The sequence below is a fragment of the Gracilinanus agilis genome, chromosome 1 (genome assembly GCF_016433145.1).
Source record: "Gracilinanus agilis isolate LMUSP501 chromosome 1, AgileGrace, whole genome shotgun sequence".
NCBI lineage: Eukaryota > Metazoa > Chordata > Mammalia > Didelphimorphia > Didelphidae > Gracilinanus > Gracilinanus agilis.
In genome coordinates, this window is record NC_058130.1 from 557307266 (window position 1) to 557330363 (window position 23098).

Sequence of the window (23098 nt, forward strand, 5' to 3'; positions counted from 1 at the left end):
AACTGAGCTTTGCTTCAGTAAGAAAGGAGGCCGATTAAACAAAGCCACCTCAAGAAGCTTGTCACTGAAAAAGGCAGAATACTTTCTTTTTTTTTTTTAATGTTTACTTTCTGTTTTAGGACTGATACTAGATATTGGTTCCAGGACAGAAAAGCAGAAGGACTGGACAATTGGGGTTAAGTAACTTGCCCAGGGCCACACAGCTGAGAAGTGTCTGAGTTCAAATTCGAAGGCTGGTCCTCCTAACTCCAGGTCTAGCATTCTATCCACTGAGCTACCCAGCTGCTGTAGGAATAATACTTTTTCAGCTCTCTTTTGAGGGTTACTATGAGTATAAAGAGCTTGCCAGTCACTATTCTGTAAGTCCAAGGACCAAAAAGGAGTAGCTTCGTCCAGCAGGACAGCAATAAGGAGCCAAAAGGGAGGTACTAGTCAAAATCAAACTTTGGATTACTTGCTTTGTTCCCCTTCTATATATGTTGCTGAATGGACCTGGAAAAAATAACAAATTTGTGCTGACTGGGTCAACGGAAATTTCTTCCATAATCTTGACTGTGACTTCACTGCAGCAAGAAGACCCTTTTACATCTCTTGAATCAATGCACTCCTCTATTCATCATAGCAGATATTAAAAACCTTTTCATCACTTCTCAAGATTCCAAGGCAATGCCTCCCCCATCCTCTCAGCCCCAAACTGTGCCTATTATTTCAGAGAGGGTGTGATGACTGGGGATTTTACTATAATCAACAAATAAATAAAATGTAAAAATAAAGAAAGGATGTAGAATGCTTGACATCAAACTAGAGTCCTCATTAATTACCTGATGTTTCCTCAGATGGCTCCCATCTATACTGTGGTGTTGAATACATATCACCTTTGGCTGGCCCATTCTCAATAGGCAGGCTAGGATGTATGGTATGATAATCTACAGGAGCGCCATTTACAGTGACCAGCAGGACCTGTCAGATGAGGTGGGGACGAAGAAATATAATTTACTACCATTTATCCTCTTTTTGAAGATTAGTCTTCAGAAAATCAGGCAGATATTTAAAAAGTATATCAAAAATTCAGCTGATTTTTCAGATTTTTAAATATTTTTAGAAATCTCAGGATATTTTGAAATTAGACACATCATTAATGGAATCTATCAGTTTCCATATGGATGTTTGATGTTGCATAAATGGTCTGATTATTTTTGTCTGAAAGCAAATTTAGAATTATCAAATTAGAAGTTTAACTTAATCTTGAGAAAATATTAAATAAATAATTATTTTAATTCTGTAACTTTATTATTTTTCATTTGTCCTTTTTCTACCATATAAAGAAGAAAGACCAATGTTCCCAATGTTTTTCAGCTTCACCATATGTCTAATTCTTTTTGGTATCTTAAGAAAAGAAAGCACTATGATGGAAAGATGTGCTTGACTTTTTTACATTTGAGTTTTAAATAAGTGAATGCTAATTCAATCAAAATAATTGGAAATAAGATGAGAAAAATAAAGAGCATAAATATCCCCAAAGACAACCAGAATATTATAATAATTTGAAAACTTTTGTTCCATGTTTAAAAAATTCTAGGTACAGGTGAGCCTATGACGTAGCTTCTTGTCATCACTATGATATAATATTTCCTCTACTGATGCTACCATTTGAAAGGGTCTTTCCTTTGTCAACAATGATCTTTTTTCTAAATCCAGTTACATCCCAGTACAATAGAATTTTCAAGACCTCATTTACACATATTTTTTATAATTTCCAGAGACACCATGGAGTTATCACTGCAAATGGGAATGTACATAATGCACATCAAATATTAATAAAAGTTCTTGGAAGAACAGAAGCAATTTGGGGATATGAATTCATTAAATTCTATATTTATCACTGAATATGTTTTAACAAGAATCAACCAGAATAACCTTTAGCTGGCAAAAATGGTATTTTTGAAAGCAAAATAATTTTTGTATAAAAATTAGATAAATTTGAACTATTATTCGATTATTTACATATATACAAATGACAAATCTAACATACTAACATCAGATGGTTTGTAGTCATCTTGGGTCATGGACAACAGCTGAAAAAAGCAATGTAAAAGAGCATATTAATGAAGCATGGCTAAATAAATTAATATTTCTTCATCTACACAATTTAATATGTACATGCGCAATTTTTCTGAACAACTGTTGAATATTATCTTAAGAACTACCATGCAGATTATTAAGTAAAAAACAGAATCGTATATTAGATGATGTATATTTCTTACTATAGTATTCATATAGCTTAAAATGTTAGCACTAAATCATTAATACATATTAGCAGTTGCTTGTCAGGCATAGGAATTATACAAAGTGATTAGGAAGAACACAGGTGTTTTGTTTTATAGCATACAAATGTAAAATAGAGCATGCTAGAAATTTGTAATTTCTTGTTAGATGGGGAGAGTAGGAATAGTGGTAACAGGGATTGTGGGAAAAGGAGAAAAGTTGTTAAAAGTAGGAGGAGGTATATCACATTGTGGTATCATTTTGTTTTTATAAACGATTTTTGCTAGACAGCTCAATGTAGCTCAGAATAAAGAAAATCAATCAATCCTGAAGATTAGACTGGGGAATTTTGAGTTGAATAGGACAGGATATCCTTAGGGTTTTGGTCAGAGTATCCAAAAAATGTTGCTGGATTGACATTAAGAAATCAAGGATTGGGGGCACCTGGGTAGCTCAGTGGATTGAGAGCCAGGCCTACAGACAGGAGGTCCTAGGTTCAAATGTGGCCTCAGACACTTCACAGTTATGTGACCCTGGAAAAGTCATTTGACCCTCATTGCTTATCCTTACCACTCTTCTGCCTTGGAGCCAATACACAGTATTGACTCCAAGATGGAAGGTAAGGGTTTTATTAAAAAAAAAAGAAATCAAGTATTTCTTTCTTAGCATCTACATTGCTTAAGAAATAAATTGTTTTCAAGCTACGGCTTCAAAATACACAGAAATGTTTTTGTCAAAATTTTTGTTAAATGACTGTTAACTTGTTTTTGCTCAGTTGCTATGTGCAAAAACTAAGCTAAAACTATAAGAAAATGGATGTATTTGCATACTAATCACTGTATCAATAAGCATAATTTTTATCATCAGTTTTCTTCTACATGATTATGAATACCCACCATACAAATGTTATATTTATCAGTTAGCAAAAGTATGTTATCAGAACCATTTGCAAAAAGACAGAGGAATACGGACATTGTGGCAGTTTTTCATATGTAAGAGAATTTCTTAATCAAGAAAGAAGTCAAACTATTTCCTAAAAATTCATTCTATTTGTCAAGACTAAAGGATTTCTTTACATTTTCTGTTGAGGGTGTTAACATATCAGTATTTAAAAAACCACACTTGCTGTCTTTTGTCCAATAAATTAATGAAACAGAAAGTGGTATTTTGGAAAGAATTATGGATTTAAGGTCATAGAAGCTGAATTAAAATACTGCTTTTGGTCCTTAATACTTATATGACATGGGGCAAGCCAAATAGCTTCTTCAGGCTTCAATTAAATGTGTTATAAAACAAACAAAAAACAATGAGACTAGATAATTTCTAAGGTTCCCTGGTGGTGTTGAGCCACTAGTATTTTGATTTGTTCTTTAATTGTAGAATTAGAAACCTAACTCTTTAGCTTCTTTCCTTGTGGGCCTTCTAATGTTCATTTTAATAAATGTAAAGAAGATAATAACTACATTCATTTTTATATCAAAACCTTTGTGGGTGAGCCAGTTTGGCTCCTGTGGCATTATACCTGTGTTAGGACCACTACTCAGATTCAACAAGAAAATACCTGCAAAAGAGGCAAAATAAAGGTGGAAATGGCAGTTTCTTTCTCCAAGCCTTACTTTTCTCTCATCAGTTGGGTAGTGGGTTGCATACCACAGACTTCGCCGTCTTTCTGCAGTGATTTGTATAGGACTACAGGGCAAATCTTTATCTTCATCATTGGTTTCATCTTCTTGAACCTAAAACACAGAGAAATTCATGAGTGGTCTATGCATTCCAATATATCTCCATGAGAAGCTCTATAGTTTCTCTTCTTTATCTCTTATTATCACATTTCAGCTTTGGCATACACATAAGAAATGAGGTCTTATCATTCTTGAAAAGGATGACAATGTTCCCCTGCCATTTCTAAAACCATCAACATTAAAACATTTTTGTGAGCATATTGGATTCCTTATTTAGTGTAGTTTAAGGATAATAGCTGCAGAATCTCAAAAATATAGTGAAGCCTATAGTAGAAAGCAAATTTCAAGGTATTATTAGAATAAAGATTTAAAATATATTCATCAGTTAATTTCTTTAGCTGATCTTCTTGTCCTTCTGAATTGTAAGTAAATAGATCAAAAGTTTTAAACATATGAGGCTCATTTGGCATGAAATATGTATTTTGAAGCCAATGGACCAAAATGTTCATCCTCATTTGTCTTGAGTATCACTTGGATTAAAATTTTATTTCTTCTAATGAAATTGGTACATAAGAAGAGAATATGTATGCCCCACCCCCGTTCTTTTCAATTTCCAGTATTATCTAGAATAGTTTCTAGTGTGACCCAAGAATGACAGCAGCATTCTCTTCCAAAATAAGTAGTTTTTAACAATCATTCTGCATCACACGGGTGTTATTATTAATGCCAATCAGAGATAATACCAAGATAATATTCTCTTATTCCCTTCTGAGGGTTAGGGGAAAAAATAAGAATCCTACTTCTTAGGAGGCCTGGGATCATGGGAACATTAGAAAATGGCACAAGTACTTAGCTTTATTGTGCCAATTATGGTTGACAAAAGTTGGGAAAGGGGGGTGCAAAATAATGTTATAAAAACACTGAATTTTGTCTGAATTTTGGCCACTTTTATGACAAATGAAGAATGTGTGTCCAGGGATCTTGAGGCCATACAGAGAGATGATATTCCTGTTATGTCTCAAATAGACAAAGATAGAAAGGGTTATATGATGGATAGACTATGGATAGCATGAAGAAAAAAATAACTCAGCTTTATACTACTTATGAGGATTGAATTTCTGGATGCTGCCCTTGGTAACAGTAACCTAGCAATATTGACTTTTGGGGGCAAAATGGACACTGCAGAAAAATTTCCTGTGTCTGTTAAAGGCTCCTCCATGGCTCCATCCCCAAGAATCTTAGTTCCTGAATATGATCCCTTTGCAAAAATATGATGTACACTAGAGATTCAAAAAGTCAAAACCCCTAAATCAAGCAATGAAGTTATATAGGAGCCTATCCTTATTTTCAAAAAGCTTGGCAAATGATGAAGAAAAGTAAAAAGCTTGAATAGATAGGAATGAATATCCTAAAAACATCCTTAGGGATGCAACAGTTAAGAGCAGAATAAGAGGGAAATAACAAGTTTGGAAAGTACTAAATATTCATTTCTCTCATGCAGGTAGGATTCAGGGAAGCTAGAGTTAATGGTATCTAAAATTGCTAATAGTTATACATCGAAGGGCAGCTGAGAGACTTCTACAATTTAATCATAGAATTGAAAAATGTAAGTAAATAATGATAGCTGCAGCCTTAAGAGTTGAACAATACTTATACATAATGACTGTTTGTGGTAGAAACACTACTGTGGGTGAGTTCACTGATGCAAAACTCCTATATTTGTCCCTTTGTCTTCATTCAAATAAGCAACCAGCAAGTTTTTGTTAAATATCTATTATATGCCAGGCACTATGGTACATCCTGGGGAAACAAGCACAAAGAACTACCCAGTTCCAAGACCACATTATTTGTCAACTGGATTATTTCAATAGACTTGTATTCATTTAGTATGCATTCTTTTAAACTTAAATATATATATATATATATGTATGTATGTATATATATACATATATAAACTTTAAACTTATAAGCTTTCTCTCTCTTAATACAATGCAAATTCTAATATCTAGCCCATTACCTTGAAATTTGTAAATGCTTGTTGCTTGATTGATTGGTTCTTATTTCCCTTATAATCCTTCTCCCTTATCTAATGCACCCTACAAATAGCTGACAAGTGAAAACTTCTAAATCACAGACTTGACCATGTCATCTCTATTATAAAATATAAAGCTTCTTAACTTGGCATTTAAAGACATCTACATTCAGGTTAATACCTGTCCTTTCAATTTTATTTCTAATAATTATTCTTGTACTCTCCATTCCAACCAAAGTAGCCTATTATCCATTCCCTGAACCTGACGTCCCCACCTCCCACCTCTATGCCTATCCAAAGAATATCTCTCATTTCCAGATTGCATATGCCCTCACCTCTACCACTTAACAAGCTCTAGTTACTTTTAAGACTTATTTTGGGTAATAACTTCTATAATAGAGCTTTACTAAATACCATGACCTCCCTCCCCCAGTCATTAGTGTTCTCTTATGTCTGCGTGGATGTGTATTTACTTAGTAGAATGTTTATAACTCTAGTAGGATTTGTGCTTCTTTAGGTAATTTGCATTGCCTAAAGTGGTACCACTCATAGTATAAAACAGCTCTTTAGTGAATTTCTTATAGAAATATCACCTTCCCATCTAGTGGAAATGGAGGAACAAGGACAGGGGTTATTTCCCTTTATCCTTTGTATCCCCCAAATCATGTACAAAACAGAGACACAATAAACATCTGTTGAAATTAAATTAGTGATCAGGGTACTGAAAGCTCCCCACTAAAGACACCTTTCAGACAAAACCATGAAAAATCTCTTTACTCTTTCAATGGGTTCTTGAAGCCAGAGTCGAATCAGAGTTGCCAAAGTATAGTATGTCACCAGCAAGAGGATGGGGTTGGCGTGATGGTACCAGGACAACTTTGGGTGTACTATGATCTTCCAAGTGCTTGAACAGTTTGTTTGAATTACAGATGTGATGCCAAATAACCTGTTTAAAAGAAATGAAAGAAAAACATGTAGTAAAAAATACTCTGCAATAACAAAATTGTCTGTTTAATGTGAAGCATACAGATTTTACTGTATGTAGTTATCTCATATTACTCTACATGATGTTAGTGGTAATTATTTCTTGGCTCTTGTCTATGAGTCTCTAAGAGTTCTAAGTAGCACAGCTTGTTACACTGGAAAGACCAATCATTTTGTAGCCAAATCACCTGTATTTGTTTTCAGGCTTTGTAACTTATACTACCTGTTTTACTCTGGCATATCATTTAACTTTGAAGTACGATGCCCCCATATCTATCAGATTCACTAATATGAAAGAAAAGGAAAATGACAAATGTTGGATGGCATGTGGGGAAATTTGAGATACGNCTTCCCTAAAATTTTCTTTCAGGAGTTGATAAATTAATCCCCTATGTAGATTTTACAAGATCTTCCAACTTTACACCTACTTAAAAATTTTCCAGGATTCTCTAAATCCGTTATGTTTAATATAAATTCTATTGGTGTATGAACTCTAAGACCCTTGTTTTCTTTCCTGTTTTCTCATCCATCAACTCTTCACTGCACTCTACCTTCTAACCATTTTGGATTATTTAGTGTCTCTTACCTATAATGCTCCATCTCCTTTGTCCATGACTTTATAGTGGGTGTCCACCTATCCACCTCAGTCCCCTGATCCTTGTATACTATCTTTCCTAAATTCTACTTCCCAGAATTCTTGGATTCCTTCAAAATTCAGTTCAAATTAAGCTTTTTTTCAAAAGCTTTTTCCTTATCACTTAGATGCTACTGCATTCTAACTCTAAGGTTACCTTCTAATTTTTCTGTCTATATCATGGATATATCTGTTCATACACATGCAGTCTCTCCCAATCCAAAGTAAGCTTTCAGAGTAGAGGAATAGTTTTGCTCTTTAAAAAAAATTCTTCATGTGGTAATCCATAGTAATCCTTTCATAAATGTTTGTTGATTGATTCAAGGTGGCAAATTCTATACATTTCCTGAGAGAAATCAGAGAGCATGTTTGGACATATGTTTTTTTATTTAATTTTTGTCTAAGTTATGCAATTTCATCAGTATAAGAAATCACCAGAGTAGAGGCTCATTTCATTCACTCATATTGGTATTTTTGTTACATATAGACTCACAGATGTGCCTGAGAAAGAAATGTGAAGAGAGTTACCTAAGTTTATACAAGGAAGTGGTATAATGGGTAGAATATTGGGTTTAGGGTCCAAAGACCAAGATTCAAATATTACCTCAGGCACTTTTGAGATCTTTGATCATAGATAAGTCACTCAACTCCTCTTAGTTTCAATCTCCTTGTATGTAAATGGGGAAAAGTGGTCTTGATGCCTTTCAAGTTCTAAATCTCTGATCCTATGCATTGTGGCAAGACTTGAAACCAAATCTTCCAACTTCCTGTTGTCTTCTATCCACTACAACAAACCACCACTCAGAGAGGAAATATAATACCAGGCTGGTGTGGTTATTGTCCTTCATACTAGAAGAGGACCAAAATGACATCCACTGGTAATGTTTTTTGACTCATGAATAAATTAAAGTGAGGCAGTGTTGTGTAAGTTAATAAGCCTCACTCTCTCTTCCAGTGTAATCAAAGTCCAGGAACAAGATAAATGTCAAGATGACTGGTGATGGCCCAGGATGCATTGGATGACCTCAGAGTCTTCCATGTCTAATTAAACTTTAAGTACTCCCTTCATGGCTATTGGAATAAATTGTTCTTACCAGCCCCTTCCATTGGAGGAAATCTGGAGATGCATAGGGTAGACTCCTTAACTCACTGACATATTTGAGGTCTGTCATGTTGAATTGACTCAGATTTGCAATGGTTGATAATGGAGTTGGAGCAAGCAGGATGCTGCTATCCTATCAGAGGGGAGGGGTAGGAGTAGATAGAATTCTTCCCCTTTTCTCTCTTGAACAGTTACTCAGAAGGAAATAACTGTTAACTGAATTCCCTTTAGGTCTAGTAATAGAGACTGAACAGGTTTGACTAATTCAGGGCTAAATTGGTTGATAGATAGGAATTGATCCCACTGAGATTAGCAACTTCCATTGTTTAAAGATTATTCCCTAAACCCTGAAATAGATAAAGGTTCAAGTTGTATTCTCAATCAGTAGAACTGCTCTCTGGTCAACAGCTGATCCAGTTTGCTTAGATGAAGTTTTTGCCAAGGTAATGTATATTGGTGATGAGTATAACTTGATATAACCTCACACAGGCTCTTAAATTCAACTAGGAAAGGGAAACTAACTTCAGGAAAACAGGGAGAGGGGAGGTGGATTTCAGGAATGAGGAGGAGGTAAGCTATCTAAAATCTCCAATAAACTTGTTGGCTTCACTTTCCCCAGAGGGGAAAGTGTCTTGAATAACTTGACTTCATCTCACTCACTAACTAAGCTTTCTCCTTATTTAATGTTACTAAGTTTAAGATGGTGAAGGTAAACTTGATTGAAAATAGTTGAGATTTTGTAAGTGACACAATATTTCCCAGTGCTCTCAGCCTGGTATAGTCTCTATGGAGTAAACCAGCAAAGTAACACTCTTCTCCCTGATGTCAGTGATGAACTAACAAAAAGCAATGCTACACTTCTCCCCAGCCTTCCTTGAACCCCAAAAGCAGTGTCCAAAGTGTCCTTGTAAGTTGTGTGTCTTGGCTTTTTATACCCAGGTTCTTAACTGCCCCAACTGCCCCCCTCCTGGAGTTCTGGAGGGCACTGTGAAATTCTGTGAGTCAGCCTTAACCTCACTTAAGATCATGGATGTTATAGTCAATTAGTTACCTTCAACCTGGTTTAGCCCACCTACCAAGATGGTTTACCAGAGTGTTGTCACGGTGCATTACAGCTTCTTGGAGTCAAAGGTGAGAGCCGAATGTCTGGTGGACACCAAAGAATGAAAGCAGACTGGAAAAGGGTTTGGCAAGTTCTCATACCAGAGATGCTAGTCTAGGTCTTTAATTAATTAATTAATTAATCATTAACACTAGACTATATACAGAAGATTATCTCTATTCAAGTTACCAATGAAAAAAGGGCATGCCACAGTTTAGCTGAGATAATGAAAACAGAAGCATTCTGGGTTGGAATCCTGCTTCTGACATAAATTGCCTCATTTAAATTTTATTTTTTTATAGTTGAATTTTATTTTCAGTTCTGAATTCTGTCCCTTTCAACTTCATCCTCATTTAATGAAGTAAAATAAAATCTCTGATATATTTTTATCATTAACCAAAACAAATTTTTCTATTAGTTATGCACAAAATAGATACATGCACATATACATATACACATACACATTCACACACCACTGTAGGCATTGTGAGTCCATCAACTCTCTATCTAGTAGTAGATAGCATGTTTTTTTGGATTATGGTAGGTCGTTTTGTTCTTAAATCTTTCAAAGATTTTTCTTTTTAATGTTATTATTATATATTCTCCTAATTCTATTCATTTCACTCTGCATGAGATTTCATAATTCTTTCTAGCTTTCTCTGAAACTATCCTCTTTATAATTTCTTTAAAAAAAAAGCCAACCCTTACTTTCCATCTTAAAATCAATACTACGTATTGGTTACAAGACAGAAGTATGGCAAGAACTAGGCAATGGAGGCTAAGTAACTTGCCCAGGGTCACAGAGCTAGGAAGCATCTAAGGTCATATTTAAACCAAGGATTTCCCATCTCTGGATCTGACTATAAATCCATTGAGTGCCCCCTTGTAATTCATTAAAGCATAATAATATTCCTAGTATTGTGGTTGTTTTTCCACTTTCTTAATGTGCAAAATGTGGAGAATTTATATACCTCCTATCTTATAAAGATTTTTTTCTAGGGGGACAAAAGAAAGAACATTAAAAATAAAAATAAATTAAAAGAAAATACATTAAAAATACCCTATGAGTTTCAACGTTCTATGTAAATGTGAGCAATTACATTAATCATATATATATATATATTTGTGTGTGTGTGTGTGTGTGTGTGTGTGTGTGTGTATACACACACACCCCAAAAGCTATCTGATACTGATTTTCCTTCTGACATCTCATATTTTGAACTCAAGTTTAAGGATTTAGAGTTAATCCCTATTATTGTTAGCTATTGCTTCTATTGCTTGGTATCATCTTCAAATCTGATGAACATATAAAAATATCTTTATTCAAACTATTATTAAAAATATTAGACAGAATAGGTCCTTTATAGAACTTCATTGAAGGCCACCTGACAAAGTTACAATGAACTATTAATTGCTTTGTTAAGGTGAACCAATCACCCAATTCTGACGATATCTAATTTGTATTGGCATCTAGTTGCTATAATTCCATCTTTCACACAAAAATCATAATAGGTACTTTATTAAGTGTTTTCAGAAAATATTCTTGGATACTTTAATGAGTCTGATATTTAACTGATATGAGTGTTCTCTACAGTGGTGCAGACTGTAATCTTTCATTCTTGATACAATATGATTCCAAGGTATGTCATTCCATAATAGATGATCTAAAAACTATGGTTTTTAGAACTTTTACCAGGTATGAACTTATACTCAAGTAAGGCATATGTCTAATTGCAAAATTATTATAAATTCACTTTGTCACTACATTTTATAATCAGTCCAAGTCTTTCAAGTGGTCTTCAAAGAGTGACCTAGATAAAATCATTTGAACCAATGGACCCTAATTCCTTGGGAATGAATATATATATATGAAAGCTGCAGACTGCAGTAGTGAGGTAAATTTATAGACACTGACAAAGACATATGCTAGTATAAACTGTCAGCTTGGAAGTGAATGCCAATAGATTAGTTGAGAGCATATAAGGACCTTTGATGAGTGCCCTCTTTCAACAATTATGCATGTTTTTAGGTCTTTGAAGTAGTATCCACAACCACAAGGAAAACTCTAAATTGCCTTGAAGTGACCAACTTTGTTTCAAGCCCAAGGTCCAATGTAGATCTACAAAAAATATTTTTTCTAGGGGAAAACCCACTATGGTTTCCAGTGGGATAAACTATATTTTTTTTCTTTAAAAAATGTGTCTCAGCTTAACTTGCTTTAGCATGAAAGCAAGTAGATTTGCAAGGTTGAAAGAGTAACTATAAATATAAAAGATGTTTATATGAAGGTAATTGTACCTGTTTTCTAAAGCATAAACAGGATTCCATATGTTTCGACATGGCCATTAAAGTGACTATATAACTTTAAATTAATTTAATTTAATAGGCCAGAATAACATGCTCTTGTGGAATAGTATCCATGTGATCTTGGAAATAAGAGATGTGGGTTTGACTGAACTGAGAAACTTTATTAGTTATATGACCATGATGAAGCCACTTAAGCAGTCAGCCACTGTTTCCTCATTTGTAAAATGGGATAATGTCATGTGCCCAATTCACCACATAGGATTATTTATAAGGAAAATGTTCTGACAATCTATTTAACTATGAACCACTATTGCTTATTCAACAAAAATGTATTAAATGTATTGTAAAATATATTAAACTTTCACTGTGTTCAGGGTACACTGTGAGGGGACATTGCAGGTTTTTAAAATAAGATAGTCCTTGTCCTCATAGAGGATTCTGATAGGATGGGGTTCATAAGAATGAGAATCAATGGTAGTAGATTGAGGTAGAACAAACAATTTGTAAATTCACCTTTTGAAATTTTTTTTGTATATTTTGTAATTAGTCCAAATCTTTCAGGTGGTCTCCAAAGAGTGACACAGGCATTTGTAATGGAAAATAAAAGCTAGGAGAAAGCACAAAAGTATAGAGGATATTGAAAATGAATGAATGAACAATATTTACTAACTACAACTTTGTGCAAGGTAGTAAACTGATAATACGTCGGTTAACAATTTGCACTGTTTGAATTCCATTGATATTGGTTGTAGAAAGAAAGAGTCAAAAATAATTCTTTCATTATAATCTGCATTTGTGAAAGCATTCTTTGTATTTAAGAGCTAGGGAGATGTATTTCAGAGGAAAGTGACAAAGTTGATGAAAGATGGGATAAAATGAATTCAGAATGGTGGCAGGGATTAGGATCAATGAACCACTATGATGACTGAAATTAATTTGAGTTAATCTATCAATGAATAAAGCATTCACCATACAGTTGCCATGTGCAAAGTATTGTTTTAAGCACTCAGGATACAGATAGAAATGGCAATTCCTGCTCTCCAGGAGTTCACATCCTACACATATGGAAAGTTTCAAGCTGACAGCTCAATGGAAAGGTCCCATAGTTTCTAAGCTTCAGCAAAGCAGATGGAGATGCGTCTTCTTTAATATAATTTCCATTGATAAAATCATGTTGGTTTTTGATGCTGAGCCATCTGATAGTGCCAAAGACTTTGGTGCGAAGAACTTTCTTTTCTGGTCTAAGTATCTATGGTAGGAGCACCTGTAGAAATAGCTGCCAAGACATGTTTTCACAAAGATTGTTTCCCAGAATGATGGCTGAGAAAACTGGGCTGCAAGCTTTCCTGTTCTCAAGACTTTGGGTTCAGATTCCTGGGCTAAACCTCAGAGTGTAAGGGGAGATAGTGATGGTTGTGGAAGTGGATTAACTTGCATTGGTAAATACTGCCTTTTCCTTCTCTCTCAAGGGACCCCAAAAGCCCCAGCTAACTTGCCTACCCTGTGTGTGGCAGTTGGTGGGAATATCTGACCCTTTCAAAAGAATTGCTTCCCCGGGATGATGGCTAGGCTGGAAACAGGATAGATTTTCTGGGGAGTGCTGCCACTCTCAAATTGTGAGGAAGGTGGATTCAGTATTCAAAATTATTTTTCCCCTCAGCTATGGTTGCAGGGATTAGGCTGGAAGCAGGTCTAGTGGTTGGGGAACACTATTGTTACCAAAGCCTTTGCATTCAGGGTTATTTTTGCCAAGTTCTAATGGGACATGGTGGTCAAGATGGTAGTGGTGGTGGTTTGACTTTATTAGTATACGCTGTCTCCTGACTCTCCTCTCGTGTTTTGCAGCTTCTCCAGAAAGATAAGAATGAGAAAAAAAATGTGTATGAAGAGGATTGTAAAGATTATGTGGAAAGAAAAAGTTTTCTTTTCAGAAAGTTGTTGCTGGGCATTAGAATACTCATTGCCTTGAACAAAGTAAGCATTTAATAAATGCTAGATGAATGAACACAACATTCTCACCTTGCTTGAGTAGTTTAAGTGAGAAGCTTCCTAAAGACATTGAGATGCATTAAATGGCCATCTGAAATCCCTTCCAACTCTAAAGCTGTCCAAATATATCAAAACATCTTGAATGTTTCCAAATATTTCACATTGCCTGGCTGGATGCAGTCTAAATTTTCTGTCATAGTTTACTTTTTGGCTGGGAAAAGGCACATGTCAGTCCAAGTGAACAGCAGATTCTTATATTTGTGTTAAGGTAACTAAATCAAAAGTTGTTGATTGTAAAGACACTTCTAAGCCTGGCATTTCTCCTACAACTCTATATTCCACAATCATTGCGGGATGAAGGTTTCAGAAGAAACATCACATTTTTCTCCTCTATGCAAGAATATAGACTTGAAATTTCTATTAAATCCCAATTTCCACAGCTGGATCAAAGCTTTTCCACCCAAAGCTATTACAAATATATAGGAAAACCTATTCTAGCATATCTTTCACCATATTTCCTAACAACGTTTCAGCTTTAAAAGGGAAATTAATTCCCAATACAAAAAGCTTCTGATGAGAGGAAATTAAACATTTTGAACTTCAAGTACAAATGCCACCTGGATGTTTATTTGTAGAGAAGGCCACTACACGGCCAAATGAAAAGAAAAAAGATTCAGTTCCAAGGTGTGAGGAATAAGTCATAAAACGGATAAAAAATAAAGGAAGCAGATCTTTTAATGAAAGCAAAGCCATTCTTACAAATAGCCGTGTAAGTCATTTCATTAAAGCTTCATCTAAGAGAGGATGTTGAAGTATTATTTGTCACATAATCTTGTTTTATTTTTTTCTTACAATACACATAATGTAATTTGTTCTGAGGCCACACAATTTGAAGTTGCTATAGTTTGGGTACCACGAGCAAATGTGATTCTTAGTTAAATATATCTGAAAAAAAATGAAATAAAGGAACTGTTTTGTAGGAATTCATTGGTGTCCTTTATCAGATAACCACACTAGAGAAACATTTTCTTTAAACTCAGGATTAATGTTTTCCATATGACTTCGGGGAGCATAAGAAGAAAAATACAAAGACAACAAGGAAATACCTCAAGTCTAATCCAAAATGTTTAGTTTAAAGGAAATTTACTAAGGAGTTACATCTCAGGTGTGAACTACAAATCCCTTTTATTTTGAACACACAAAAACCTTATTAACATCACCATTCATATCAGCCCAGTTTTGCTATGAATCTTACATTTTATTATCACCAATTTCTGGAAGGCGAGATTCAATAAATTTTCCTGGATACATAATGGGTACTGCCCTCTGTGTTGCAGTTTCCTCATAAGCAAAGTAGTTTGACCTAGAGGACCTCTGAGACTCTGGGAAGGTCTAAATTCTATAATCTTGTGATTTAGGAAAGCCTTTCTTGTTCTGAGATTCTGTGAAATCTTATCCATTCATCTGGGTCTAACTCAAGTTCCATCTCTTCTATAAAGCCCTCCTTGACTACTCTAGGCCACATTGATTTTGTACTCCTCTGAGTCCTTTAGCACTAACTGTTTGCACTCTTCATTTTGGCATTTAGTAATAATAATAGCTAGGATTCACATGATCAATATCCAATAGACATTTATTAAACACTTAGTATATGTCAAGTGTTGTGCGAGCTCTGGAGATACAAAGAAGAAAAAGATAATCCCTGTCCTCAAGGACCTTACAGTCTAATGGGAGAAGATAATATAAGAAAGGAAGCTGAAAGTGGGAGTGAGGGAACTAAGAGAGGTTAGTACTGGCACATGATATTTGCAGGGTTAGAACAAGCAAAGCAGCTGATGAGAAATGAACAGAGAGAGGGACGGAAAATTCTAAGTCCTTCATAAAGAGTTAGGAGGGGAATATGGAGAGAGATTTTGTACAATTTCTACTCAGACCTCCACTAGGGGAGGGGAAGCAACTGAGGATGCTGAGAATCAAAGCTAAAATAATCTCCATGATGATGAGATTTTTGCTAATGAGCTTATTTTGGGAGAAACATGATGCTCCTGGAATCTAAATCAAGCAGAGCAACTAGTGAGAAATTAACATATAACTGGGATGGATTTTAAAGACTGTCAAGTTTGAAATTCCATTATTTTACAGATGAGGAAATTGAGGCACAAGATATTAATTGGTTTGTGATGTAATTGTAGTAATATTAATAAGAGTTTGTGGTGGATTTGAACTCAGGTCTTCGTGATTCCAAGTTTAGTGCATTATATGACCTAACTGGTTAAATAGACTGACATTATTTCCCACTTTTACTATTATTTCAGTTCCAGCAAACAGTCTAATCTGGGGAAAAACATGCATATAACTATGGACATATAACAGGTTATATACTATATAAATGGAAAGTAATCCCAGAGGGAAGACACTAGTAATGAAGTAAATTAGAGAATATTTCCTTGAGAAAATAAAATTTAAACTGTGTGGAAGGAAGCCAGGAAAATCAAAATGGGAAGGTCAGAAGACAAGAGCATTGCAGCCAGCGTGGGTAGACAGTGCAAACATAAGAGAGTGAGGTGGTGGAGTGGGAGGCATTGAGAACAACAAATAAATGAATTTAGCTGGATCTGAGACTACCTAAAAGGGAGCAAGTATAAACAGACAAGAAAAGTAGGAAGGAGATAGGAAACAAAGGACTCTGGAATCAAGATTAAAATATTTAATATAGCAGGTAATAAATAGATTGTCACTGGAGTTTATTGAGTAGTTGACTGATGTGTTCATTGGAGTTTATTGGGTATCTAACTGATATGTTCAGACCTACACTTATGGATGATGAATTAGGAGGGGAGAGACACAGGGAGATTAGTTAAAAGACTAGAACAATAGTCCAGGTGAGAGATCCTGTAGGCCCATATAAGAGTCTTAGCTGTGTGAATGGAAAAAAGTAGCATATACAATAGACAGGAAGAATAAATACAAGAATCCGCAACAGATTATATGTATGGGGTGAATAAGAATGAGGAGTTAAAGAGTCAACCTCACTCAGGAAGGTTGTGAATCTAAGTGTTTGGGAAACTGGCAGTTACCATCAAAGAAAAAGGAAAGTTTGGAAGACAAGATTTTGGGGGAAAGAAATTGTTTTGGGGATTCTGAGTTTATAATATCTATGAGATAACCAATTCAAAATATCTAAGATTCAATTGGTAAGGTGGTTTAATTATTCAAGATAAGAATTAGGGATAGATAGATCTGGGAATCATTTTCATAGAGAAGATAGCTGAACCCATGGGAGGTAATTAAATTACCAAGGAAAACTGCATTATAGAGAGAAGAGAATAGGACCCAGGACAGCCTTGGGGGATACTCACAATTAGTAAGCAGGGAATGAATTAAGATCCATATTTTCCTCAATTAAAAAAAACTATTTTAATTTTGTTTTATAGACTCTATAAGTCATTTGCTTCTAGTTGTTGGATTCTAATTTTTAAAGACTGAATTTCATCCCTGGATTTTTGGTCCTCCTTTTCCTTTTCATCGGTTTTTCTTTGTAGGTTATCTTTCACATTCTTTGCCTTTTTTTCAAGCTGGTCAATTCTGGATTTTAAGAGAACTATTTTCTTATTATATAATTCATGTGCCTCTGTTTCCAGATGACCTATTTTGCTTTTTAAGTCCTTTTCCCAATTTTTTTCAGCTTTTCTTGATTGTTTTTTGAATTGTGTTTTGAGTTGTTCCAAAACCTAGTGTGGAGAAGATATCTAAGAGGAGAGTTATTGACAATGTTAAAGGTTGCAGAGATATTAAGAAGGAAGGATGTACTTGATAAAAGACTGAATTTCTCAATTAAGAGCACGTTGGTAACTTTGGGAAGAGCAATTTCAATTGAATGATGAAACCAAAAGTAATATTACAGAGGTTTTGGAAACAAGAGTGAGATAGGATGAAAAGGCATATAGCATAGATGACTTTATTAGTTTTGATGAAGGAAAAATTAAAGATCCTCTACTATTATCATTTTGTTATCTATTTCTATGTGTATCTCATTTAGTTTTTCCTTAAAAAATCTGGTTGTTATAACTCCTAGTTCACATAGGTCCTATACTGATAATGCTTCATTATCCATAATAGAGCCCTCGAAACATTCCTTCTGATTATATCCATTTTAGCCCCAAATCTGTTAGAGAAAATGGTCATTACCCCCTGCCTCCTCTGGATCAGCTAAGGCATAATATATCATGCTCCAGTCTCTCACCTTCACTCTATATGCACCTCTCATTTTTGGTATGTTATTACATAGTCAGTTTTTTTTTTATCATTTTACTATCCATTTTATTCTCATGGGTAAATTTGCCCCATTTACTCTCAATGTCATATTTATTAGCTGTGCATTTCCATCAATTCCATTCTTCCTGACAGTTTGTCCCCCTCTTCCTTTATTTCTGCCATTTCCTTCCTCAGATGTTCAATTTCCTTTGACCAGTACCTCTTTAATTCATATCCCTTCTCCTAAATCCTCCCTTATCCTCTCTCCTTCCCCTCCTAGTTCCAAACTGGCCCAACAATCTAATTTCCTTTGTCATTTCCTCCTTTTCTTTTAATTCTTATTCTACCTACCTTTCCAAAAATTTCCACATTATTCCCCCAAACATGCCTTCCTACTTCTTGATATGAATTCAATTCTAAAAATCTCTCCCCATCTTGTCCTAAAAGTCCCTCCATTATGCCCTCATCTTACCCCATATACTCTTGATATATAACTCCCCTCTAGGTATCCCTCCCTTCCCTCCTATTTCTCTGTTCATTTAGAAATATTTACCCTTTAAATTATGAATGTTCTCTCTTTATCATAGGTCTGATGACAATAAGGTTCTATTCCTACTAAGTTTCCGATGCCTTGTCTCCTCTCTGGCAACTCCTCTATCTTTCTCCTCCATAGGAGATAGCCATTCCATCCTACCTTTTCCTGGTCTATTCCACTACCATTTTGGCTTATTCCATTACACATCTCAGCCTTGAGTCTTTCATACATTAACAACTCTTCAAAATACCCGTGCAATGATATTCTTCCCAGGGTGCATAGATAACATTTCCCATATAGAAATCAAACAATTTGCCCTTTTGGGTTGCTTATGATTAATCTTTCTTTACTTTTGTATGTTTCTTATAGATCACATTTTCTGCTGAATTCTGGGTTTTTCCTAGGAATACTTGTAACTCCTTTATTTCATTGAATATCAATCAATTAATACCTTTTATTAATGAGTTCATCTTTGCTGGATATGATATTTTTGGTTGTAAGTCAAGTTCTTTTGCTCTACAAAATGCTGTGCTCTAGGTCCTGTGCTCTCTTAATGTCGTGGCTGTTAAATCTTGTGTTATTTTGAAGGTTAACTCTACAATATTTAGATTGGTTTTTTCCTTATTGTTTTTATTATTTTCTTCTTAATCTGGGAGTTATAGAACATAGCAGTAATGTTTCCAAGCATTTTCATTTTGGGGTGTCTTTGAGGTGGTGATCAGCATATTGTTTTAATTTCTATTTTACCCTCTGATTCTAGAATTTCTGAGCAGTTTTCCTTGATGATTTCTTAGAGTAAAGTGTTAAACTCATTTTTTGACCATGATTTTCCTAGAGTTCAGTTATTCTTATATTGCCTCTCCTTGAATTATGTTCTAGGTCAGTTGGTTTTGTGATAAAATGTTTCACATTCTATTCTATTATTTTATTCTTTTGATTTTGTTTTATTATTTCTTGTTGGCTTAAAAATCATTAATTTCTTCTAGTTCTTAATAGAGTATTTTCATCTTTGAGTTTCTGGATTTCTTTGTCCATTTAGATATCTTTATTTTCTTGCATTGCTCTTATTTTTTTCCCTAATTTTTCCTTCAATATATTTCATTTGGTTTTTAAGATCTTTTTTAAGTTCTTCAAATACTCTTCTTGAGGATGTGGCTTTTTATTGTATTTCTTTGCTGTTTTTGAAGTGGTTATCTTCACTATTCTTGTAATTTGTGCCAAGATCTTCCCTGTCCCCACAATAGCTATCAATAGTTAAATTCCTTTGCCTTTGTTTGAAATTTTAATTTTAGCATCCAGGCCACTAGACTTAATTATTGACATTTTTGTTATTGTTGTATACTCAGTGTTTTAACTTTCTGAGTTTCAGGATTTTATTGTGTTTGTATTTTTCTGGGTCCTACTTAGATATTCCATTTTTTATAGTCAAGGGTCAGATATACTTCTGGTCATCTGCTCATGTCCCAGTCTGTGATCGACCTCGATTGACCTCCAACCAGAGCCCATAGACCTGTGTTGGCTTCTCACTTCCCCCTTCCCACACAGCCTGAGGGAATTTCTCACATCCCCTACCCCTCTGTCCAGCATCCCAATGGGAGTGCTTCCTCCCTCCCCTATCTGGGGTAAGGCAGGGGGCTCACATGCAGTGAGGGTTGTAGTTTGGGCACTTAGTTTTTAAAACATTCACCATCACTGCCATAGACCTTTCTGTCACTGTAACTGTAAGCAGACAGTTCATTTCCCCTTGTGGTAGCAACCTGGGACTCTACTCTCCTAGGCATGACCACAGCTGATAGGGTCCCAGTCTCTCAGCAACCACACTCACTTATACATGCTTTTTCCTTACTCCTCCTCTCCTTCTGCCACTGCCCCTGGAGCAGGCATCTAGTATGTGTTCTCTGGACCTCCAAAGCCCCTTGTTTGTTAGCAGTGAGATGTGAGTTCCTACTCTTAGACCGTGGGACTTGGCATTTATAGACTCGATGGTGTCTATACCATCGGTTTCCAGCCATGGGCTAACAGGGATCTCTGGAGCTGAGGCTGCATCAGACACAGCTTCTCCCAGAGCCTTCTGCTTAAGTATTCCAGTGGTATCCTCAGGGATGCAAGCTCTAGGGCTCAGCAAATAAAGTGGGCTTGCCAACTGTTGATTCTACTCTGCTTTGTCCTTGTCCAAGGGCTTATGGTGGTGGAACTGAGGGCAGGGAAGTTAGAAATCTTCTCCCCAGTTGTCCCAGGTTGTTTAGCTTCATTCCTGACTCCTATTTTTCTGCTTTTAGCAATGATTCTGTGGAGTTATTTTTGGTTGTTTGTGATGGAGTATTAGGAAGGAGAGAAAACTTCACACTTTACCATCTTCCCACAATGCAACTTGTACATGATTTTCAAAAAGTGTCTCATTAAGTCTAGAATAAAATTTTTTAACAGTTTCAAGATAAGGAAGTCATTTAATTTCCTCATCTGTAAAATGGAAATAATAATCATAATTTCACTCCCTACTTCATAGGTTTATTATGAGGGAAACATAAAAGTTTCTAAATTTTGGACATGCTTAATGTAATGGAACATATACACATATATATGCATTTACATATGTACATATATATTGTCTAATAGCAACAATCTTTAGTTTGCATATGACAGAAGTCAAAACAAATGTGTGGTCGCTGGTGCTATGTGGGTTTGCTCCTTATGACTACTACTGCCATCTTGCAATTCTTACATTTCAGAGCTTCCAATATTTGTCAATATGGACTTGGGAGTGAATATCCTATTTAAATGCAGGATGTCTGAATGAATTTTAGAGGATTTCTGTATTGGTGCAAGAGCATCTATTTGTATAGTTCATCAAAATTCTATTTTGATATGATTTCCCAAGATAATTTCTATTTTAGCCATGTGTTTGGTAAGCATAGGATCTTTTATGTGAGATTTGTTGGAAATGCAATCTATGAAAATGTATTTGTTGATATTAAACATTATAGGGCTTCAGAGAATATTTGTGTAGGGGAAATTATGGAATAACAGAAAACACTAGGCAAAATCTGGGCATCCCCTCTACTACTAATAATATATAACCTTATAGAGTTCTCTAAGGTTTGCAAAGTCTTTCAGATGAAATAGTGGTTCCCAAAATGTGGTCTGGTGACTCCTTACTCAAAGACTCCTTGAAGGGATCTAGGAAATCAAAACTATTTTCATGAAAATACTGAAGCATTTTTATTCCTAATATGGAAACGTCAATAGGTAGATATAATCTACATTGTTTGGAGGTCCTCAGTTTTTAAGAGTATATAGTAACCAGGGGCAGCTAGGTGGTTCAGTGGATTGAGAGCCAGGCATAGAGACAGGATGTCCTGGGTTCAAATCTGACCATGGACATTTCCTACCTGTGTGACCCAAGACAAATCAATTAAACCTCATTGTCTACCTTTACTGCTCTTCTACCTGAGAATCAATACAAAGTATTGATTCTAAGATTCAAGTAAGTGTTTTAAAAAAGAGTATGTAGGAATCAAGAAGTCTATTGATAGTGATAATCTCATTTAGAGTGGGCACAATTTCTATCTGAAGGGGAAGTCTGGCTTTTTTAAACCATGATTAATGGGCTTACTCATATCCTGTTAATGCAAATTCCCTAAATACTATTACTAACCAATCTTATGTAATAAATGGAGTTGCCAGGCATAATCATAAAAGTTATTGGAAGCAGAGCAGAAAACATTACCCCACCTCAAATAATGATACATTTATACCTGAAATACCTATAATACCATATACAAAAGAAAAATTTGAACTAGTATAGCCATGCGTAAAGATAAGTTTTCATATGATGCTAGCTTAGAAGAGTGGGAAAGGATGAGAGACAAACACTTGAGTAGGTGATACATGTGACCCAAACCCATTAAATCAAGAAGGTTATGGTATAAGAGAATTTAGTCTGATTCATTAGATTTCAAAATACTTGAAACAGAGACATTATAATTTGAGGAAAGCAGATCAAGGTATAGGAAAAGGTAAAGGAAACAAAGTGCAATTTTCAGAGGGTCATAGATCTGAAGCCAGAAGGTATCTTCATGGTCATAAAGTTGAGTGTTCTAATTTTAAGGATGAAAAAACTGAAGTCAGACAGGTAAAGAGATCTGCTGAATCCAAAGTTTAAGGACTGCACCAAGATGATTCAACTTTTCATAGTAATTAGAAAATTTATGA

General features: G+C 35.1%; 1 protein-coding gene across 2 annotated transcripts in view; it reads right to left on the reverse strand.

Moving 5' to 3' along the window:
* The window catches only part of PIEZO2 (piezo type mechanosensitive ion channel component 2), a 564998-nt gene that overhangs the window by 122980 nt on the left and 418920 nt on the right, over nt 1–23098 (reverse strand). For both annotated transcript variants that reach the window (XM_044666889.1, XM_044666881.1), the window contains exons 8-11: nt 6757–6925; nt 3882–4001; nt 2037–2075; nt 822–960 (exon numbers count right to left, since the gene is read on the reverse strand). In XM_044666889.1, the coding sequence (XP_044522824.1) occupies nt 822–960; nt 2037–2075; nt 3882–4001; nt 6757–6925 (467 nt within the window). The remainder of the gene's footprint in view (nt 1–821; nt 961–2036; nt 2076–3881; nt 4002–6756; nt 6926–23098) is intronic.